This window comes from Pleurodeles waltl, chromosome 9 (assembly GCF_031143425.1).
Source record: "Pleurodeles waltl isolate 20211129_DDA chromosome 9, aPleWal1.hap1.20221129, whole genome shotgun sequence".
Lineage (NCBI taxonomy): Eukaryota > Metazoa > Chordata > Amphibia > Caudata > Salamandridae > Pleurodeles > Pleurodeles waltl.
Genome location: NC_090448.1, coordinates 1,056,818,437 through 1,056,840,130, shown reverse-complemented (window position 1 = coordinate 1,056,840,130; position 21,694 = coordinate 1,056,818,437). Strand labels below are relative to the sequence as shown.

The window sequence follows — 21,694 nt, the reverse complement described above, 5'->3', positions numbered from 1 at the left end:
AAAATGTAAAGCAAGCTATGAAAACCATTGAAAATTATCACAACATTGAGAAAATGAGAAACAATGAGTGAAAACAATAGCAACAGCAAAAAATGAGGAACAACAAAAAAATGAGGAATAACAAGGCAGCTAGGGCAAGCAAAAGAGGAGAGCTGGCACAGGGAACTGCTCAATGAGATCGCAGGAGGAGGGAAGGGTGCTGAGAGGCGGGAAGCAGGTGAGAAACAACAGGAAGCGCGAGCAGCAGTGGGGATAGTGCTGGAGATAGCCGAAAACAGAGAAAAAAACTAAAACAGGTGAAAACAGAAATTTAAAAACAGAGAGTACAGTAGGGCTAAAGAGATACAAAGATAAATATTAAATAGCAGGAGAAACAGGGATAAAGGGTTAGATACAAGTGTTACAGTAGAAAAGGCTAAGTATAGAAGATGCAACAACGATTACAGCAATGTAAAGCAAGCTATAAAAACTGGGGAAAACGATAGCAAAAGTGAAAAAATGAACAACAATTAGTGAAAACAATATTAGCAGTGAAAAAAATGAGGGACAACAAATAAAATGAGGAATAACCAGGCAGCTAGGGCGAGTGCACACAGCAAAAGGGGAGAGCTGGCATGAGGACCTGCTCAATGGCACAAAAAGCAGTCAAACTAAACTTAGAGGCAATGTGTTAAATATTTATGCTGTACACAAACATCAACACAAGGAAAACAAAAAAACAATAGAAATCCCAAAATAATTTATACAAATAGAGTAAAATATAAGAAATGATTTGACACCAAAACCATCAAAATCCAATTAATACATCAAGAGTTCTGAATTTTAAAAGTTTAAGGTTCAAAATAGCAAGTCCACAGTTTTAGAAAATTGCCACCTGGGCACATTTAGCACCATAACCAAGGGTCCAGAAATGGATGGGGTCCTTTTGGGAGTTCAAGACTCACTCAGGCTGGATCCAGGTGCAGGTCTAAGATGGTGGCAGCCTGTTATTTCCTTGTGGCTCAGAACAGGAGACCAGCGAAACTAGCCCTTGCAGCCACTACGGAAGTCCTGGGAGCAGGTGGTGAGGCATGTTCCTACAGTAGGGCTGGTCTCTGAAAGTTCTAAACAGGCTCCAGACAACAAAGCAGTCTTTCCAGGTACAGCAGCCATCTGGCAGAGTGCATAGAAGGTCACAGCAGCAGGCAGTCCTCTGGGAGTCCTTACACAGGTCCAGTAGTGAACCTAGGAGCAGGTCTGAGAGACCTATTTTTATACTCTGGCGCCCTGCTCCTAGAAATTGGGTGAAGTTTCCAGAGTGGTTCTCTGAAGTACAAGAATTTCCTGCCTCCCCTGCCCTGGCTCCTTGCTGGCTGCACTGAAAATACAGGGTTGTTAAGCCTATTGTGTGGTGACAGAGTTCAGCCTATTCAGTTGCAAGTGAGGAGTTTAGCTCCACCCCCCATCGTCAGTTAATAGCCCATTCGGGCTCTGCTAATCCCTATTGTGTGACTGTCTGGGGTGAATTCACAGTGTCCCAACTGTCAGTTACACCCAGTCATGTGACCTAAGGCAGGTTACAAGCACAGAGTGCTAAGGGCAGGAAAATGCCAACTTTTTAAAAGTGGCATTTTCAAACTTGTGATAATAAATCCAACTTTACCATTAAAGAGGGTTTATCATTACAAGTTCATAAGTAACAAACATGATGTATCTACCACCTCTGGATTAGGAATTACAATGTCTTAATTTTAATATGGAATCTCCAATGTTACTTTATGAGAGCGGTACGCCTCTCAGTAGTGAGAAAACGAATTTGAGAGCTTTTCACTACTGGGACATGTAAAATTAAAAAGTACTTGTCCTACCTTTTAATTACACATCACCATGCCCTACGGGAAGTTTTAGACGTGTCAAGGGGTTTTAAATGCCAAGTCGACATGGCAGTTCAACACTGCCTTTAGGCTGCAATGGCAGGCCTGAGACATTTTTTAAGGTGCTACTTAAGTGGGTTACATAATAACTGCAATAAGGCCACTGGTTGAATTTAATTTACAGGAGCTGGGTATATGATATACCACTCTTCAAGGAACTTACATGTAAAATAAATATGCCAATCATGTATAGGCCAATCAAATCATGTTTTAGGAAAGAGCACAAGCACTATAGCACTATAGAACTGGTTAGTAGTGGTAAAGTGCACAGAGTCCCAAGGCCAACAAGCAAAAATCCAGCAAAAAGTAAGATGAGGAAGGCAAAACGTTTGGGGGTTACCCTGTAGAGATGGCCATTTCCAACAATTGGTTTAGAAATATGTAAGAAATTGTGTTATTAGTTTAGGGGATAGAAGATTCTTGCAGGCATAAACCACAATCCATGTCATGGTGGACCACAAACGTTACCAAATTAACTTGTGGTTAACCCTCTGGTAGTTGGCACAAAGCAGTCAGACTTAACTTAGAGGCAATGTGTAAAGTATTTACACATCCCTCAAACAGTAATAATGCAAAAACACAACACAAGAAAATTACCAGGCCAATTTAGAAAATAAAGTACATTTTAATAGACAAAATGATACCAGAATGACAACAATCCAATCAGCAGAAGCGGAAATATTCACTTTCAAAATTGTAGGTTTCTATAACACATAAAAGCACATAAGGCCACTTAATGTGATCTGATCATGCTAGGTCTGAGAAACAAGTTGCCTTCTTAAAGTTCAGAGCAAACAGTTCGGTTCTCAGAGGAAACATCAGGAAGAGTGGAAAGAGAATCACAGATGGTTGTCACTGTAGCGTGAAGAGCAGGCCTGGCATCATGAACAGTTGTTCCTGGAGCTTCGCATTGGTGGTCAACATCCTTGTTGGCGGTTGCTGTAGTGTGAACAGTTGGGTTCACCAGACCTGCACGTTGGAGGTCGTCGGAGGCTCGGTGTAAACAGGCCAGTTGAAAAGAGCCCAAAACGTCAGGATTGCACCTTCTTTCACACGAGATGCTTGACTGATGCCAGCCATGGATCCAGGATCTGGGGAGATACTGATTGGGGATTAGGAACTCACTCCAGCAGAGGCCAGCAGGGCTGAGGCAGGTCCAGGCAGGTCTAGTGCAGCAGGTTATCTGGGCAGTTACAGGAAGACCTCTGGAGCTTATAGTGTCTCTGTACCTTAGACAGGAATTCAACCAACCAACCCATGGACTCAATCAGGTTGCCTGGGCTGAAGGAACAAGGGTCAGTCTTTCTTCTCAGAGATCAGGCCAGTCCTCAAGCATTAGGGCAGCCCTCTGGCGGTCAAGGCAGTATTCAAGCAGCAGAACATTTCTCTAGTTGCAGCCTCTAAGGAACAAGGCAGGCCTCAAGTAGCATGGCAGTCATCTTGGGAACAAGGTAGTCCTTCTGTTGTAATGTCTACAGGTTGAGGAGTGAAATGACGACTGGCTCATTAAGGATAATATTTGTACCTGGTGTCAGGTTTTGGGTGGGGAATTACCTAAACTGCCCCCACATGTGGTCCTGAAAAGTTATTCCCTTCCCCTGTTAAGGCTTCAAAAAGTCTGGGGTGTCAAAAGACTAGTGTCAGTTTTATTTGTATGTGCTGGAGGTAAGTCATTTCAAGTGTAAGTGGGTCAGGGAACAGTTCCATTGCCCAGCCACTCTGGAAGGATGGCCCATCCTGCCCACACCAAGTGCCTCTTTTGTCACTGTGTGGAAGGAATACACAAACCCCAATAGCAGAGTCCGTTAATTTTCATGTGACTGAGGACACTGGCAAAAAGCACAAATGGTTAAGACAGGAAAATGCCAAATTTCTAAAAGTGGTGCTTGTAAAATTGTGTTTTAAAATACGACTTTACCATTACAGAGGATTTTAAATTACAATTCATTTGAGTGCAAACATTATGGGGCTTATTACGAGTGTGGCGGTCTACAGCCTGACAAACTTGGGGTGGTCGGTCTGGACTGCCGCCAATGCGGCGGTCCAACTGACACATTTAAACCCTGGCGGTCGGACTGCCAGGGAACTGCCAGCTCTGCCAGGATCTTGGATCCTGGCGGTCTTGGGATGGCAGGGAACATAATCCGCCAATGCAGAGGTGCAAGCAGCGCTGCCCTGGAGATTACGACCTCGTTCTCTGCTAGCCTTTTCATGGCGATAACACCGCCATGAAAAGGCTGGAGGAGAACAGGTGCAGGGGGCCCCTACACTGCCCAAGAACCTGGCCTGTGCCATGCAGCGCCCCCTCACCCAGCACCATAGCAATGGTCACTGTCTGCTTTGTAGACTGTGAACATTGTGAGGATGCTCATGCAACCTGTGGTACAGCATGGCCGCTGGCTTGATTATGAGCCTGCGACAATGCTGTAGCCTGTTTCAAGCTATGCTGGCAGGTGGAGCCGAGGTTTCTGCCCGCCAGCCTAGCGGGAAACTCTTAATGGGGCCGGTGGGGAGGTAGCCTGTGTGGCAGCAACCTCCCCGTCGGACGTTCAGTGGATAGTGAAAACCATCCGTCAAACTCGTAATGACCCCCATATCTCCATTTGCTCCCAAACGAAAGTTATCACTTAATAAATGTAATACCATACCCCATAGTTAGAGGGTAGAGATGGGAGTAATAGGCCTTACAACAGTGCATATGTATTAAAAAGGAAGATTTAGATCTGGCAAAACGTTTATTTTATAACTAACTGACATCACAGTACAGTACAGTTAACAAATATGGAAATCTGTAATCCAAAGTATTTAAGCCCTCATTATGACATTGGTGGGCAGCGGAAAACCGCCGGCCCTTTTATGGTTTCCCCGCTGGGGCAGCGTGTGGAAACAATATTTCCGCCCACCAGCTCAGAGGGGAACAGGGCCTTAACATTGTGGCAGTACAGAGGGTGAAGCAGCACCTGCTGCACATTCCACTGCCCGTAATTCGGGCAGTGGAATGCACAATGGGTCTGTGCATGGGGCCCCCTACAATGCCCCTTGAGTCCCCCATTATGCCAGTCTTTCCATGGCGGTGTTTAACGCCATGGACAGGCTGGCTGATGGGGACTCATAATTCCCCGGGCAGCGCTGCCCTGACGGATTACAACCGCCGGGACTGCCATGTCGGTGGTTGGACCGTGGCATCTGGACTTTGGCGGCGGTCCAACCGCGACCGTGACCTTAGTCTTTTATTCAAATTCACATTTGAAGACTGGAATCATGTTGCTTCGGTATAAACTTTGGGAATACTTTTGAAGAAAGTTTAGTTAGTTTTGGAATTTTCCTGTGCTTGCGGCATAGCAGGTGACGAGTCTGCATGGAATTATTTCATCTAGGAGCATTCAATGTAACTTTTTATAAGTGCAGGTGTGCTTCCTACCATTTATTGAAAATGTTTATTTTGCCAGGTCAAAATGACAATTTAAAACTGCACAACAGCTGCAGCAGCAGGCCGGAGACATTTTTTAAAAGGTTACATTAGTTTGTGGCAACAATGACTGCTGCAGCCCACTAGTACCATTTAGTTTACAGGCCGTGGGCTCACGTAGTGCCATTTACTAGAGACTTATAAGTAAATGAAGTGTACCAATCAGGTAGTTGCTAATTGTACCATGTTTTAGGGAGCGAGGATAAGCACTTTACCACTGCTTATCAGGGAAAAAGTACACAGAGTCCTATTGCCAACACAAATGGCTTCAGCAACAGAAGCCAAAAATCTGAGGGAGACCCTGGAAAAAGGTCCAGGGCCAACAAAATGTTAGAAACACCTTTAGAATATTTATATATGAGAAAAATGCATCCACTGGTTAAAAAGACATATTAATCTAGCGAGAGTCTATCTCTTTAAAACATTTTACCTTTAAAATCACTAGCAGTGTAGCTGCTGAGCAATTGACATACGGATGTTTAAATAGTATACACAGATAAAATCTTTTGGCAGACTGGTGTGTACAGTTCAATGACACATTCTAAGATGAATCAAACTAAATATTCTACATTCTCATAAAGTAATTCATTAATTTCCTTAAGCAAATTGTGTATATGTGCATTCATTACTGCTGATCAACAGCTTTACACAGCAGGTATTTCTTCAGGAGGCACTAAAAGCAATGATTACAGAGAGTGAAAAGATTTAATACTTCATGCATGGGAAATAAACACAATAACAATAGAGCAATAAATGATTGTTTTCAAATGCTGTGATAAAGATAACTCTCTCATTTTTCAGTCCATGCTCTTGGCAATCTGCAAGTAAACTCTTGCTGCTCATTTATGCTTTAATGTGGAAGGCATTAAACCTGTCAATCAATTAAGTCTCTTTGTTTGTACAAGGAGATTTCTTTTATTTGTTGAATATCTATTATGAAGATTATGCTCTAAAATTTGAAATCTCTGTTGGTGCAGATTGTGTGACCTACGATTATATTATTTCATAGTGCTTTTGGATTTGTTTATGCACAGCTTAACTATTCTGGTTCTGCAAATGAATATTCCTGTGCAAGCTCATTTGAGTAAACACAAAGGATGCTGTCACATGGAGGGTCATTTTTAAATTTGATTGGTTTCCGAGGTTATAGATGGAGCACTAAATAAAATGTAAGCAATGGATTAATAAAATAGACAAATTATGTATTTTATTCCCTGCACTATAAAGCATAACATTGTTTTTATCTTCTAGGTGCTGCTGCAATCATGTTGGCATTCATGGCAAAATGCTTTCTTCTTGTCAACCTGTAAGTATACATTTGATTTCTGCAAATATTGTTTGATCGGCAGTTTTCTGGTAGTTTACCATTTAGGGAGCATAAACAATGGCATCTGCATTTTAGTTGCATGTCTTTTAGAAGTATCGATCTAAATGCTGTAGTGTAGTTGACAAACACCTAGAAAATAATTAGTTTAGTCAGCCACTACATGACATTAGCAGGCTATTTCAAACCAGTGGGTTCTCATTAAACTTTCGTGCATGTTTTTCCATAGCAGAAAATATTTTTAAATCAGAAAATATGTGAGAGACCTCATGCTCTTCAGCATCCAGAACTATAAATGGCAAACAAATATCAGATGCCTTTCATTAATAAGCATTTTGCAGGTACTCCACAGCTCTACTCAACATTCTATAAAGCTATCCATCATCCAGCAAAATGTAACTAGTGCAAGTGGTTTAATAACCCCAATACAAACTCTGCAGGAAGTTGACTGAAGTGAACAATTCAATTGAGTGCATCCAATTGTTTCAAAGGTCTAATAGAAAATCATACTTTTGTTGGGAAAAAAGGAAAAAATTACGATTTTCAAAGCACTGAAACCTCGCTTTTATATGGCCCTGAAATACACAGTTTACCATTTTACTTTTATAAGTACAAATTTAATGATAATGAATTTATCAATCCCAGAAAGATGAAGAGCTGATTGGGTTGAATCTGGCCTGCTAGAATTTTAACGCACAACCAGTAAATCATACCAGTGGTAGGTTATTAACTACTATATCACCAAGACACTTTGGACTACGAAGGGATGACATAGATGAGGGGAATGAGAAACGTTTAGCGATTCTTCACTTAAACATTTTCCAGGGTTCTGTTAGTAAATGTCCTACCTAAAACCAAATTGCAAAAACAAGGTAGAATGCCTTCAAATTGATTTTTGTACAAATCATGTTCAACACTGTGAATAGTATGATGCACGTTAGTAGAACATTGTGCTGGTGTTACCAACACACACCCCAAGGTTTCTGTATAACTTAAAAGCATCTTTGTCTTTCTTTTAAAAAGTCCCATTAGAGAAATTATTCACACTTTGCTCTAGTTATACCATCATTATACCAAGTTACGGAAAATTTAAAATTTAAAAACTTGTAATGGTTTGAAGTACAAACATGAATATGGTAACCAGCTGCATTATTGTAGTTTAGACCATTAACCATTATTGAGTAATATAAAAACCTTGTCAAACAATGGGCCAGGCCACACTCTTTCAATGCTTTGATTGATGTCCAAAACCTACCAAAGTTATCTTCCAAATAATTTTTCAAGTGTGTGGGAAAAGAGAATAGAGGAGGACATTATGAACCAAAAGAGGTCATATGAATGAGGCCGCAGGTGTAGCTCTGAAAATTAGGATAGTAGGGTGGGGATCTAGAAATCTAGAGATCTAGGCATATGAGTATATTTAATATTTAATAATTATGAGGCATTTTGATATTAAAAACCATTTACTTCTAAGGAAATAGTTCATAAATTTCATAGGAAAGCAGGCATATGGACTGCAAATAAACTGGTGCCTTAACCAGACGTTTCACCACAATCTTTAGACTGGATGATTTATAGCTAAAACAATGACATATTGCTTTTACCACACACTATTACAATGAAAGTGGCTACATACAAGGCCGCTGCCCAAATAGTACTTAATCTCTACTACTTACCCAGCGGCTGGCAAAATAGTACATAATGGCCCTCATTTCAACCCTGGTGGTCGTTGATAAAGCGGCAGTAATACCCCCAACAGATGCAATAGATGCTAATTGGTCCCAGGTTATGAGTGGTTATTCAGCCACTGTGACATTTAGTCAATGGCACAATGTATCTTGGGAATGGTAATTTTGATTTTAACACGCTAAGCAGTGTTTTAAGTAGGCAAGGCTGTGTCTGTACGCTCCTGAGCCCTCATTTCTGTCCTTGGAAGTGCTGTCTCAGTTATTGAAATCTGGGGCCACATGTATGAAGCATTTTGAAGGTAGCAAATGGCGAATCGGACGTTTTCGATGTGCAAATTGCAATTTAGGATGTACAGATCAATTTTTGCGATTCGGTAATCTATTTACCGAATCGCAAAAGGGTTTGCGAGTCGCAATTAGGAAGGGGTGTTTTCTTCCTAATTATGAGTCTCAGTCCCATTTATGATTGTTTTGTGACCGCAAAAGCGGTCGCAAAACAATCACAATTAGCACCAGGTGCTGATAGGTGCTTATCTATATAGCTGACCAATTACCCTTTAAGGGCTATTTAGGGTCTCCCCTCTGAGTGTTTCCTCAGATTCTGATTGCAAGACTCCTGCAGGAATCCTCTGCACCCTTTACTTCACCTTCACTTGACGAAACTGCATCAGGACCCTCCAGGAAGTCTACAAACTGCAACAAAGAAGACAAGACAACTTCTACAACATTGTATCTTCAGCTACTGCCAGCAACTGCAACACTTTTTTCCAGGTCATGCATCCTCAGAGGTTAGCCAGTTTTTAGCCTACACCAGAAGAACAAAGGAATCTTGCTTGAAGTGAATGTGTCACTCTGCAGCGATGACCGGTGGTGTGGGTCCCCTCTCCTGATGAAGTGTGTGGATCCAGCAACACAGGTGGTGGACTGAAGTGGTCCTGATGGTCCTAAGGTCCAGCTGTCCAACTTTGGTGGAGGTAAGAGCTTGCCTTTCCACGCAAGACAGTACCCCGTGCACCATGTGTTTTGCAGTTGCCAGGGCTTGCATGCGACCTTCCACAAAGTTCTTCTTGCACAGCAGAGCTCCTGCCCCCAGCACTCCTTCCTGCGACGCACAGCTTCCTGAGTGGTTCTCCAGCGGAGTGGGATCCATTTGTGTAGTGCTGCGTGGACCTCCATTTGCACCTTGTTTGTCCCGTGCTGCGGGGCTCCTGTGCAGGCTGTCTGGTTTTCTGAGGGCTCTCTGAGTTGCTGAGAGCTCCCTGTCTCCTTCTCCTGGGTAGAGGCTACCAGCTCCCTTCTGGCCCTGGGCAGCGCCATTTTCCTCTCACTGTGTGCTTTGTGTGTGCCAAGGCTTGTTGGTGGAATCCAGCGACGCAGACCAGACTGCAATCATCCATCCACTGTGGGATCTCATCTGCATCAACCAGGAACCCGCATCCATCTTCTTGGGTGCAGTACTGACTGTTCATCTTCACCGATGGTTCTTCTTTTGCAACTTCATCGGGGTTAACAGGGGCTCCTGTTCTCTTCAGTGCTTCTTTGTCCCCTACTTTCACAGGTCTTCAGGTCCGGGAATCCATTGTCTGTGTCTTGTAGTCTCATCTTGTTTTTGCATAATCTTCTATCAGGTGATCTTGTGTGTTCTAGGAAACTTACTGTGATATACTCCTGCTTTCCTGCGCTCTGGGGTGGGTTCTATTACTTACCTTTGGTGTTTTCTTACACTCCCAGCGCCCCTCTCCACATACTACACTTGCCTAGGTGGGAAACCGACTTTCACATTCCACAATTTTAGTGTATGTTTTGTGTTCCCCCAGGCCCATTTCTAACTATTGTGATTTTCACTATTTGCACTGTTTTTACAGCTAATTCTGAATTCTAGTGTATATACTATGTATATTACTTACCTCCTACGGGAGTATAGTCTCTAAGGTATTTTTGGCATTTGTGTCACCAAAATAAAGTACCTTTATTTTGCAACATTGAGTATTTTCTTTCATGTGTGTAAGTAATGTGTGACTACAGTGGTATTGCATGAGCTTTGCATGTCTCCTAGATAAGCCTTGGCTGCTCAGCTACAGCTACCCTTAGACAGCCTGGCTTCTAGACACTGACTACATTTCACTAATAAGGGATAACTGGACCTGGTATAAGGTGTACGTACCATTGGTACCCACTACAAACCAGACCAGCCTCCTACAACCCATACGAGGAGAACTTGGATCAAGAGAATTGCTGTAGTACCAGTAAGACTAACTGGATAAGGAACAGATCCAGGAGAACCAGGACAGCCTAAACCAGGAGGACAAAGACTAAGAGGGCCAGATCACAAGACAAATGTTGGACTTTGATCTGCAGTACGAGAGCTAGGAGGTTGAAAGTGAGAGGAACAAATAAAAGGTGAACAGGAGCAAGAGGACAGAAAGGAGCAGCACTAGAAGGGCCAAGACTGGGGAAAACAAGATGGTCAAAAGGCAATGTTACTAACGAGCACAATTGGTGAAGAAGAACCAGAATCACCAGAACTAAGGAGACCAAGACTAGGAAGGCAGACGGGTCAGTTCCAGAGCTAGGCCCAGGAGAACCTAACCTATAAGGAACTGAACCAAGAGGTTCGGGGCAATGGACACAGAATCTTGACAAAGGCAAGGACCATGAAAAAGAAGAATATCATGACCTTGGCCAGGAGTGTCCAAGTAGCTGAGTTCAGAGACACAGGCAACCAGAGTGAGAGGAAAAGTTCTAAGAGGACGAGGAAACAAAAACAAAAGTCTAGGGTACCCAGAAAGATCAGGGCAAAGAAGATCAGGACCTTTAGAACCAGAACCAGGAGGAACAGGGTAAGAAGGATCAGGGCCAGGAATTTAAGGACCAGTATCATCACAGCCTGGAGGTTCAGGCCACATGGCAAGGTAAAGGATGGCCAGGCAGATGAGCAACAGTATGGCCAGGCTCAGGAGGACCAGATAAAGGAGGGCCATGATGAGCTTGAGTGGAAGCACAAGAACAATGAACAGGAAGACCAGGGCTCGGAGGATCAGAACCAGATCCCGGAAGACCAGATCCATGCCAATAGGACCGGGGGCATAATAAGCAAGGAAGATGAGGGTGGTCTGTACCAAGAATGTCAGGAGGACCAGGACCAAAGCAAGGAGGATTAGAAAGATCAGGACCAAGAGAACCAGGAATAAACATAGGAGTTATTGGGTGACCATGGCTATAGGACCAGAGCCCAGAATACCAAGTGAAGCAGAAACACCAGGAGTAGCAGGACCAGGGCAAGGAATATCAGGTGGAACAGAACAGCCACAGCCAGGAAGATTAATTGAACTGGATCCGGATGTCCAGGAGGACCATGTTCAAAGTGACAAGGCTCAGAAACACCCACACAAAGAGAACCAGCAACAAGGGTGCTCAGAACTTTGAGTGCAGTGCCAGAAGGACTATGAGGACAAGGCTTAGGGCCAGGGGGACAAGGATGCCCCACCCCAGGAAGACATAGGCTCCGAAGACAAGGCCTTAGAGGGTCAGGACACAAGAGGCTGGCTAGGCCAAGGGAACCAGCAGGACCAGAAACTGATGTACAAGGAGAGAGCTGAGCAATGTGGGATTAGAAGAGATAGGAGAAGGGGGCCTAAAAGGACCAGGATGGCCAGAAGGACCAGAACTAAGAGGATTGCGTATACAAAGACCATAACACGGTGGACCTGAAGCAAAAGGATCACGTCTAGTGAGAATAAGACCAGGACACGGACTGTGAGGAATAGGAAGACAATTGCTAGGCAAACCAGATTGAAAGTGAGGAAGATTAGGACAACAGGACCTGAGGAAGCATGATGAGATGGCCAGTCAATCAGGCAAGCAGAACAAGCATTAAGAGGACCAGGGCAAGGAGGACCAGTGGGACCGCAACCAAAGGGAAAAGGAATCTCAATTCAAAGAGGCGGAGGAGCATCAGGGCCTGGCATACCAGGTCAAGCAGGGCCAGGACAAGGAGGAAAAGGGTGTCCAAGGCAAAGAAGTCCAAGATGACAAGATCATGATGACCAAGCTGGAAGGCTAAGAACAGGATTACCTGAATAAGAATGATCAGAACAAAGTGGATAATTTAGTCCAAGATGACATCGAGCAGGAGGAGGATGGCCAAGAGTATCATGAGATGTTTTAGGAAAACCTGAAACACTTGTCAGTTCAGGAGTAGGTAGACTAGGACTATTAAGTCCAGGAACTAGGGGTCATATTTATGGTCTGGTTTTCGTCACTCTTGCACCACGCAACGTGGCGACCTTGTGTGCCCCTGCTTGGCTTCATGACTCTTGAGTTATGTAACGCAGAGCAAATCGCTGCTATGCATTACTCTGCGACAGGGATGTGTTTCAGTGGCTGTTGTGTTGGTGTTCCCATGCAACATCCATGGATTTTGACACATTCACAGATTTACAAGAACTTGTAAACCTGGAAATGCGCCAGAAAGGTACGTCTTCCCAGGAGACGCGTAAGAGAGAAATCTGTTAATTTCTCCTCATTGTATCTCTTTCTTTATGTGCTACATTCTGCAGTATACATAGAAAGAGGAAAAAGCCTCTCAGGATTGTTTTTCTGCAGGAAAGTGCCCATTCCTGCCCAAATACAAACCTGCACAAAATGACCTGGCCAAGACCAAAAGAACCTAATAAGGAGGACCAGGGCCAGTGGACACAATACCAGGTGGACTACAAGGATGAGAGCAAGGATAATCAGGATGACCAAACCGGGAAGACTGGAAGTGCCAGCCCTAGTAGAACCAAGATAAGAGGGCTAGGCAAATAAGGACCAAGCAGACCATCAGGGTCAAGATGAGGATCAGTAGTACCAGGATCAGGAGGCCCAGGAAGGGCTAATACGAGAATGAGCCAGGAGCAGAGCCAGGAAAACCAGGGTCAGGAAAGTGTACTGCCAGGAGCATCAGATTCATAGAACCAGTAGCAGGGTGACTGGAACTAGGTAGACCAGGTCCAGGACAGGGATCAGGAGGTTCAAGACAGCCCTGAAAAGCAGGACCTGGAACAGGACTATGAGGAGGACCAAAATCTAAAGGCACAGAAGGACCTGATAGAGAAGGATGTCTTGAAGCAGGAAGACACCTATGTGAGTCTAGGCCACGTGTATTAGGATATCCCTTTTATAAATAGCTCTTATTCGTGCTTCTTATGCTTGCAACCCAAAGAAACAGCCACTTCTTCAGTTTAAATATAACACTAGTAAGTATTTGCTGAAAAATCAGAGCATGCAAAGTCAATGAAAAGTGAAGACTGTTACCCTCTGGCCTGAGTAATGCAAGATGTAGTCTGATGCTAACACAGTAGTCTGAGGGGGATGTTGTCAGGGAGCCACTGGACGAAGCTGCAGTGATGTTTTCTACATTCGAAGTTAGGGCCTGATTTAGAACTTGGTGGATGGAATACTCCACCAGAATCATAACGGATATCCTGTCTGCGGTATTACGATCCTCACAGGATATAATGGGATTGTAATATGGCAGACGGGATATCTGTCACATTTGTCATGGAGTATTCCCCTCTGCCAAGTTCTAATTCAGGCCCTTAGTCTCTTTTATGGAGGTCAAAAATCTTCAGAGGGATGAAGCTGCAGGATTTAGCTGATGAGGGCTCCACAATGCCAGATACCCCATCTGTGAAAAGCTGCTGAACAGGATTTGCTGCTGCAGGGAAAAATATAGTGAGGCTGCTGTGATGTCAGGCTGACCAGCAATATACCTTAGGCAGATCGGTGAGCTGGATGGTCCTAGTCTCCCCTCTGTTCTCAGAGCACTTGTTAGCAGAACATTTTCTAAGAACCAATTTTTGGTATTGGGCTACCTGACACTTCAAGAGTCCAATACTGGACAGGCAGCACTTCGAGGGTCAGGAGTCACTCTAGCTGGGTCCAGGTCTGGGTTCAAGATGGTTGAAGCCTTTTCTGCCCCTGAGGCTCTGATCCAGAGGACAGCCAACTAGCCCGTGGAGTCAGTTTGAGAGTCTTGGTTTCAAGCAGTAAAGCAGGGCAGTTCTTTGAAAGCATAGGGCATGCTTCAGGTAGCAGGGCTCTCCTCTAGGTGTAGCAGGGGAGTCATCTGAAGTGTACGACAGGCCACAGGCATCAGGGCAGTCCTCTGAGAGTTCTTCCACAGGTCCAGATTTGAACTGAAGAGTGGCTCTGAGGATCATAGTTTTATACCAGGTGCCACGTTTGAAGGGGAAGAGGGTTCTGGTGTTTTCCCTCACAGAAGTGTCCGGAATTGTTTCCCTCTCTAGATCCAGGCTGTCTATAGGCACAATGACGTTCTTTGTGTGTAGGCTGAGGTAATGAAGTTCAAGTGCAAGGGAGGCTGTGCGCAGCTCAGACCCGCCATCCTGCTTGGATGGCCTATCCTGCCAACAATCAGTCTCTTTGTGGTGTGGCTGTTTGGGAGGAATACACAGAGCAAACTACACCTACTCATGTGACCCAGGAGGCAGACTGCAGGCACCAAATGGTTAGGACAAAAAAATGCCAACATTCTAAAAGTGGCATTTTTTAAAAAATTCTGGCTGACAATCCTCCTTTACCATTAAAGAGGATTTTAAATTACAATTCCTTAGACACCAAACATGAAATTTCCACCTTCTCCCAAACAAAAGTTATCACGTATTAAATGAAGTAAGGTAAATCAATGTTATTGTACGGCACAGGTAGACCTCACAACAGTAGCAAACTAATTTGGGGGTTTTTCACTACCAGGACATGTATAACTTAAACGTACCTGGCCAGCTTTTTAAATGCAATGCACTCTGCCCTAAAGGCAGTTGAGGGCCTACTTTATGGGTGGGTTATATGTAATAAAAAGAGTTTTTTATGGCTAACAAGCAGTTTATTTTGCCGAGTCAAATTGGTAGTACAACACTGCATACAGGCTGCATTGGAAGGCCTAAGAGATGTTGAATAAGGCTACTTTAGTGGGTAACACAGTCAGTGCTGCAAGGCCACTAGCATTTAATTTACCCACCCTGGGTACATGCAGTACCACTTTACAATGGACTCATATGTATATAAATACCCCACTCTGGTGTAAGACAATTTTATCAGGTTTTAGGGAGTGAACACAAGCACTTTAGCACTGGTTAGCAATTGTAAAGCACACAGAGGTCTATAGCCAACAAAAGCAAATTCGACCATCAATGATCTCTTAGTTTGTGGGCCATTGGGTAGTTAGAGCAAAGGAAACACTATCAAAGATGGCTATTTGAGTCTCTGTCTTGGGCATGTGTCACATGTGATCCTGAATGACCCCTACTTTTGATTAGGTTCTAGGTATTTGTGACGATAGGAGCAAAATAGGCAAGTCAAAGCAAGTCATTTGAGCTTCTATACTCTATTCATTGGGATCTGCTAAGTCTAGGCAATAGATGGTTGCATCTGGATCTTCTGCGTTTAGACAGCAGAGTGGGGCCTAACTGCTAATTCTACTAGTATATCTTCTGTGGAAGTTTTCAAATGATTAACAATGTTGATGAACAAATATTTGCTAAGTATAAATATTTCAGATGGTAGAACATTTGAATTGGTTACCTCTGGATTGAATAATTCCTGAAATATTCTAACCAGGGACTCTGACTCAGTTCAATCAAAGAAACAAGCCTTTTTTTTTAATAACAATCAAGTGTCATATTTCATTTGTCTTGTTTTGAGACACAACGTATTTTCTAGTCAGTTCATCAATTGCCACTAAAATTCAAACACATAAGTGAACTAGTTCTGTTAACAAACTTCACAAAACTAGAAATTCTGCTCTCTGTTTTGCAGCAGTGTAGCAGATACTGTTAGTATCTTAAAGCTAAACTCTGCTTTCTGGAAAGCAACGTGGCATCGCCTCACTGGTGGTCTCCAAATCGGACCTTAATAAAATTATTTGGTCTGTGCAGGCCTTAGAATGTAATTGTGCATTCAAAAATAAATATTCTCATTTATGTTTGACTCTGGTGTGAGTGTGTAGTGCTTCACTGAATTCTGTAGAGCTTTACTTTTTTCACACTGTAGGTAAAAGCTGAACCAAAATAATTTTGTACTGGCTGAGCACATGCAAAAATATGCTCCTCTAGGTTTATCTAGGCTCACACAAGGTCCAGAGTCAAATATAGTGTTTATTCAGCCATATTTCTACTCCTTCCAATACTTTTGGTTTTGGTCATATTTTCTGAGTTAGCCATTAACTGGACATGGACTTTGAAATACCATAATGTTAATTGTTTCTCTGAACAGCAGGTGGCTGAAAACCTCTAAAGCGCAATAGGCCATTTAGTAAAGGAAGAGACAGAAATAAAAATGTGTACTTGATGTGCCCTGAGCCTGTGAATGAAATGATACCAGTGGGCCTGCAGCACTAATTGTGCTACCCACGTAAGTAGCCTTCTAACCATGACTCAGGCCTGCCATCGCAGACACTGTATATGCAGCTTTACACTGCTGTGACAAACCAGCAAAATAACCCTTTTGCCAGGTCCAAGCCTTCCTTTTTAATACGTATAAATCACCCTTAGGGTAGGCCCTTTACAGCCCAGAGTGCAGGGTACAATATATTTAAAAAGCAGGACATGTACTTTTAAGTTTTACATGACCTGGTAGTGAAAAACTCTTACATTCATTTGTCACTACTGCAAGGCCTATCTCTCCCCTAGGATAATATTAGAGTTAGTTTATTACAATTTATTAGCATAATTTCCAAATGGAGCAAGATCATTCTTATAAGTTTGGTGTCTTACCTTATAGTGAAGTTGGATTTTAAAATGCAATTCTGAAAATGCCACGATTAGAAAGTTGGCATTTTCTTACTTTAGCCATTTGGTGCCTGCTGCCTGTCTGATCACACTTCTGGAGCAGGTGACAATGGGTTTGGGTAACCCCCCTAGACAGCCACACACAATGGAACAGTTAGGTGTGACTGGATGGGGTAACCTGGCAGGATGGGGGGAGGAGCTAGACTCACCCTCACTTACACCTGAATAGACTGTGTCCTGTCCCCACAAAAAGGGCTGCATACCCCCCTGTAGTGAGTCTAGAGCCACAACAGAACTGACAAGGCCTCTGTGCACTTCAAAGGCCTTTTTTAAGTCTCCCCCACTTCAAAGGCACCACTGGGTATAAGTACTGAAACTCAGACACCACCATTTCAGTGCACTTATGGACCTGTGGATACTCTGCCCGGAAGGACTGCTGTGCTGCTGAAGCACTGCCCTTCTGTTGGACTGCTCTCTGCTGGACTCCTGCTTTGCTTGCTTACCTGCTGCCTGCTTCCTTCTGCCTGGGTGAGAGGGACTGGATCTGCATCACTTGACCCTACAACCACCCAGAGTGACGCCAAGGGCTAGTTGGCTGGCCTGCTGATCGGAAGTCTCAGGAACATAAAAAACTCTTAACAACCCTGCTTCTGCACCTGGACTCTGCCAGCTGTGAGTCTACCCTGCCAAACTGTGCCACCCCCGTCCTGGGCCCTTGGAAGTGGGCCTGAGAGGGTTGCCAGCTGAACCAATGCATCCTCTTTGCTAAGCGACGCTTCCCTGATCAGAACCTACACATCTTCCAGGCTGAGTGGTGCATCCTCGAGCTGAGCCAATGCATTGCTGCTTTGCGGATTGGAAACGTCGCACAAGAATTGCAGAATGGACGCATCCCCATCTTGGGTTCTACACAATGCCTTCAAAGCTACCACTGCACAGCCCTTTTCCTGGCACAAGCTCTTAGCTTCTCTTGTTGTTGACAGCCTAGACAACAATGACAAAACTTTGCATTGTAGCCTCACCGCTCATCAGAACTGACGCATCACCTCGATTGCGCCACACATCCTCAGCGTAAGCCCCATCGACAGGATCCACAAAATCAATGCAACAGGACCTAGCACTGTAGCCTTGCCATATCTCGAATCTGCAGCTGGGCAACACATCTTTGACACAGAGCCCCACAACTCTCTGCAACCATGATTTAAAATACTTTGTTCAGCAAGCCTAACCAGTTACCTGTAGCTGGCCCGCAATCCATTGTGGTTGACCTGAACTTATGACTTTCTTCTGGGCTGGTGCGACCAGATATCCTCAATAGCAATTTGTGCTTCTTGGTGCTATTTTTATGTAAAATGTTGAAATTCAACATCTCCAGTTCTATTTATTGGATTTTTGTTTTTATGGTCTTGTTTTATTGATTAAATTCACATCTACATTTCCAATCTGGTCTAGAATCTTTTTGTGTGTTTTTTTTCACAGTTTTACTTTATGAAGTGTTTCACTTTTTGAAGTTGCCACTAAGTTAAGCCTGACTGCTCTGTGCAAAACTATCAGAGGGTGAGCACAGGTTACTTTAGGGTTTGCCTGGACCTTACCATGACTAAAGTTGCAGTTGCTGCTTGACAAGGGCTCATACCCTAGTCAACCACTAACCCAATTTCTAACAAATAGGGTAAAACTTTGCCAGACTAATGTATAGGAATCCTGGTAATTCACCAACCTTCCTGTGGGTATGGACTTCACCTCTGAACGAAGAGCTCCACCGATAGAATGAGTCCCACAATCAGTTCAGTCTATGAGTCCTAGAGCATAGGGGACTACCATGTTAAGCATCAGATAGGCCCTCATTAGTGATTTAACCTACCTTGGAAGGTTCAATATAACAATGCCCAGTAAGAGAATTCACATAACAGTAATACCTGAGCACTCTGCTGCTTTCCTTCATGGTTGTTCTTCACAATTTTAAACTGTCACTTTCTCACTCAAATTTCAGGCTGCCCTACATTCGGTGACATCTGAGCTCCTATGCCTCTGTGCCCGCGTCTATAGTAAGGCACGGGCACAGAGGCAAAAAGATTCCCTCATTTGCAAGGGGCCATAGCCCCATGCAAATGAGGGAACACCATCTGGTGGTGGTGCTGGCGCTAAACGTGTGCCAGCGCTATCTATATTATTGAGGGGCAACACAAGCATCTGCCGCCCCTTCTGTAATAGCAAAGTACCCCAACAGTGCGCAAAGCGGGCGCAACCTCCCATTGCACCCCCCGGAGCACTTTATGTAATACAGCTTTTGGTGAGTATAGGGTTGCCATCTTTTCAATAACAAAATATCAGCCATTTGTTTAAGATTTAAGAGTCTGGAAAGGCCTAGAACTAATAATAAATATTACTGCAAACAAATTCATATTCATTCATTTGTAACATGACTAGTCTGTCTGCGTTTACTTTAATTATTAGTTATGGATCATTATTACAGCTACTAGAATGCATTTAAACGTGTTTTCTATGTATATTTGCTGTTTGAAATGTGTATAATTAAAGGCTGAAAATATTGGCTTTAGAAACTTTTGTGTATTTTTGTAAGCCAGGACATCAAAATACCAGTGGTGAGAGTAGAAAACTGGTGGGGTGGCACCCCTAGATGGGAATCACAGCATCTTACAGTGAAGCGTTTCCATTTCCGACTGCAATTATGTAGTTTACATAAGGACAATAGCAAATGATTCCCAAAAAAAAGCAGTTGCACAGGATTCAGTTACACACAGTGGTCCAGATACAAATTGGATTCTGTTTGTTTATTCTTACAAAGACCAATATTTGGACTGTGGTTCTCGCCAGATTTAGCAGGCCCAGTTTTCCACCTACCTCTGTGGGCCCTTGGTTAGCTCCAGGATCTGTGTTCTTTCAGGTCCTCTCTCCTCTGCTGCATTCTTCTTCCTCTTCCTGCTTTCTCACCACTTTTTTCTCAAGCCTCTTCCTGCTCTCTTTCCCACCCTTTTTGCATTGCATGCTTTCTATCCCGCCCTTTTTGCTGCTGCTCCCGCCCGTTTCCTGTCCGTTTTTCTCACTTTCTATTTCAGTCTTATTCTTTTTACTTTGTCCTCACCTTATTCCTTTATTCATTTTATTTTGCTTTCTTTTTGCCTTTTTCTGCCCTCTTTGGGCCCTTTTAGTTAGATTTTGCTGCTGCCCCTTTTTGCCCTTTTCCTGCTTATTTCTCTTGCTGTCTCCACCTCCTCTAGCACCTCCTCCCGCTTCCCCCTCTCCTTACTGCCTAATCGACAGCCCCACCCACCACTCCCCCTTTCAGGCCCTACTTAATGGAGGCAGCAGTGGTGCCTCACTGATAAAGTGCCCAGGCCCAGCTCTCTACCTACCTTTGTTGGCCCTCGCCCACCTGCAGGTTCTGCATTCTTCCAGGCCCTCTCTCCTCTATTGCATTCTTCTTCCTCTGCCTGATTTTGCACCACTTTATTCTCGAGCCTCTTCCTCCTCTTTTTCTCATCCTTTGTCCCACTTTCGCTCTCTTTCTTGCTCTTTTTGCTACTGCTCCTGCCTGTTTCCCACCCATTTTTCTCACTCTCTACTTTAATTATTTCCCTATTGCTTCATTCTTACTTTATTCTTTCATTATTACTTGGCTCTCTTTTTCCTTTTTTCAGCCCTCTTTGGGCCCTTTTAGTTCACTTTTGCTGCTGCCCCTTTTTGCCTTTTTCCTGCTTCTTTCTCCCACCACCTCCCCCTCTCCTTCTGTGCCGCCTCCCGCCTCTCCCTCTCCTTCCTGCCTTTTTGCCGGCACCTCCCACTTACTCAAGGGTCCTTCCCACATTCCAGGACCTACTTAATTGTGGCCACAGAACCTCCACACAGCTGGGATGCCTCACTGGTGTGCCAAAGGCACGCCAATGGCAAGCCTATCTGTGGCCGTCTGCACCTGAACTGCACCCAGTGCCGGCAACCCTTTTCCAACCGCCCACAGACATTGCCATTGCGCTGCACCACACTCCAGGACCAGGACCAGGACCAGGACCAGGATCTTCTACCACTTCACCTGCAACAAGAAGCACTCCTCACCCCTGTCAGCAATACCCAAACCACTGGAAGTGGAACACCAGCTACCCATCACTAGCTTGCATGCACCCTCCTCAACACTCGCTCACTCAGCAAACATGCCACTAAGACCTGGGACCTTATCAGCAGTCTCACGCCTAACACTGTCCTCTTCACCATGACCTGGTTCAACTCTGCGTCAGCTCACAACATCGCCATAGCCATACCAGCAGGATACAGAATCACCCACTGCGACCATATCAACAAGCCATGTGTACGAATTGCCATCATCTATAGAGACTCCATCAAATAAGCCACCGCCACAGAAGACACAATCTCATCAATAGAACAAATTCACTATCCAAATGAATGAGAAATCCACCATTGAGGGAACCTTCGCATACCATCCATCATGACCTCGAACTACCTTCTGCAACTTTATCACTGATTTCATTGCC

The 21,694-nt window shown here is 44.0% G+C and overlaps 1 protein-coding gene across 1 annotated transcript in view; it reads left to right on the top strand.

Annotated features, from left to right (window-relative positions):
• Positions 1–21,694, top strand: part of LOC138258775 (galectin-3-like) — a 195,173-nt gene that overhangs the window by 23,109 nt on the left and 150,370 nt on the right. The window contains exon 2 of the mRNA XM_069206021.1: positions 6,634–6,688. Within this exon, the coding sequence (XP_069062122.1) occupies positions 6,648–6,688 (41 nt within the window). The 5' untranslated portion in view covers positions 6,634–6,647. The remainder of the gene's footprint in view (positions 1–6,633; positions 6,689–21,694) is intronic.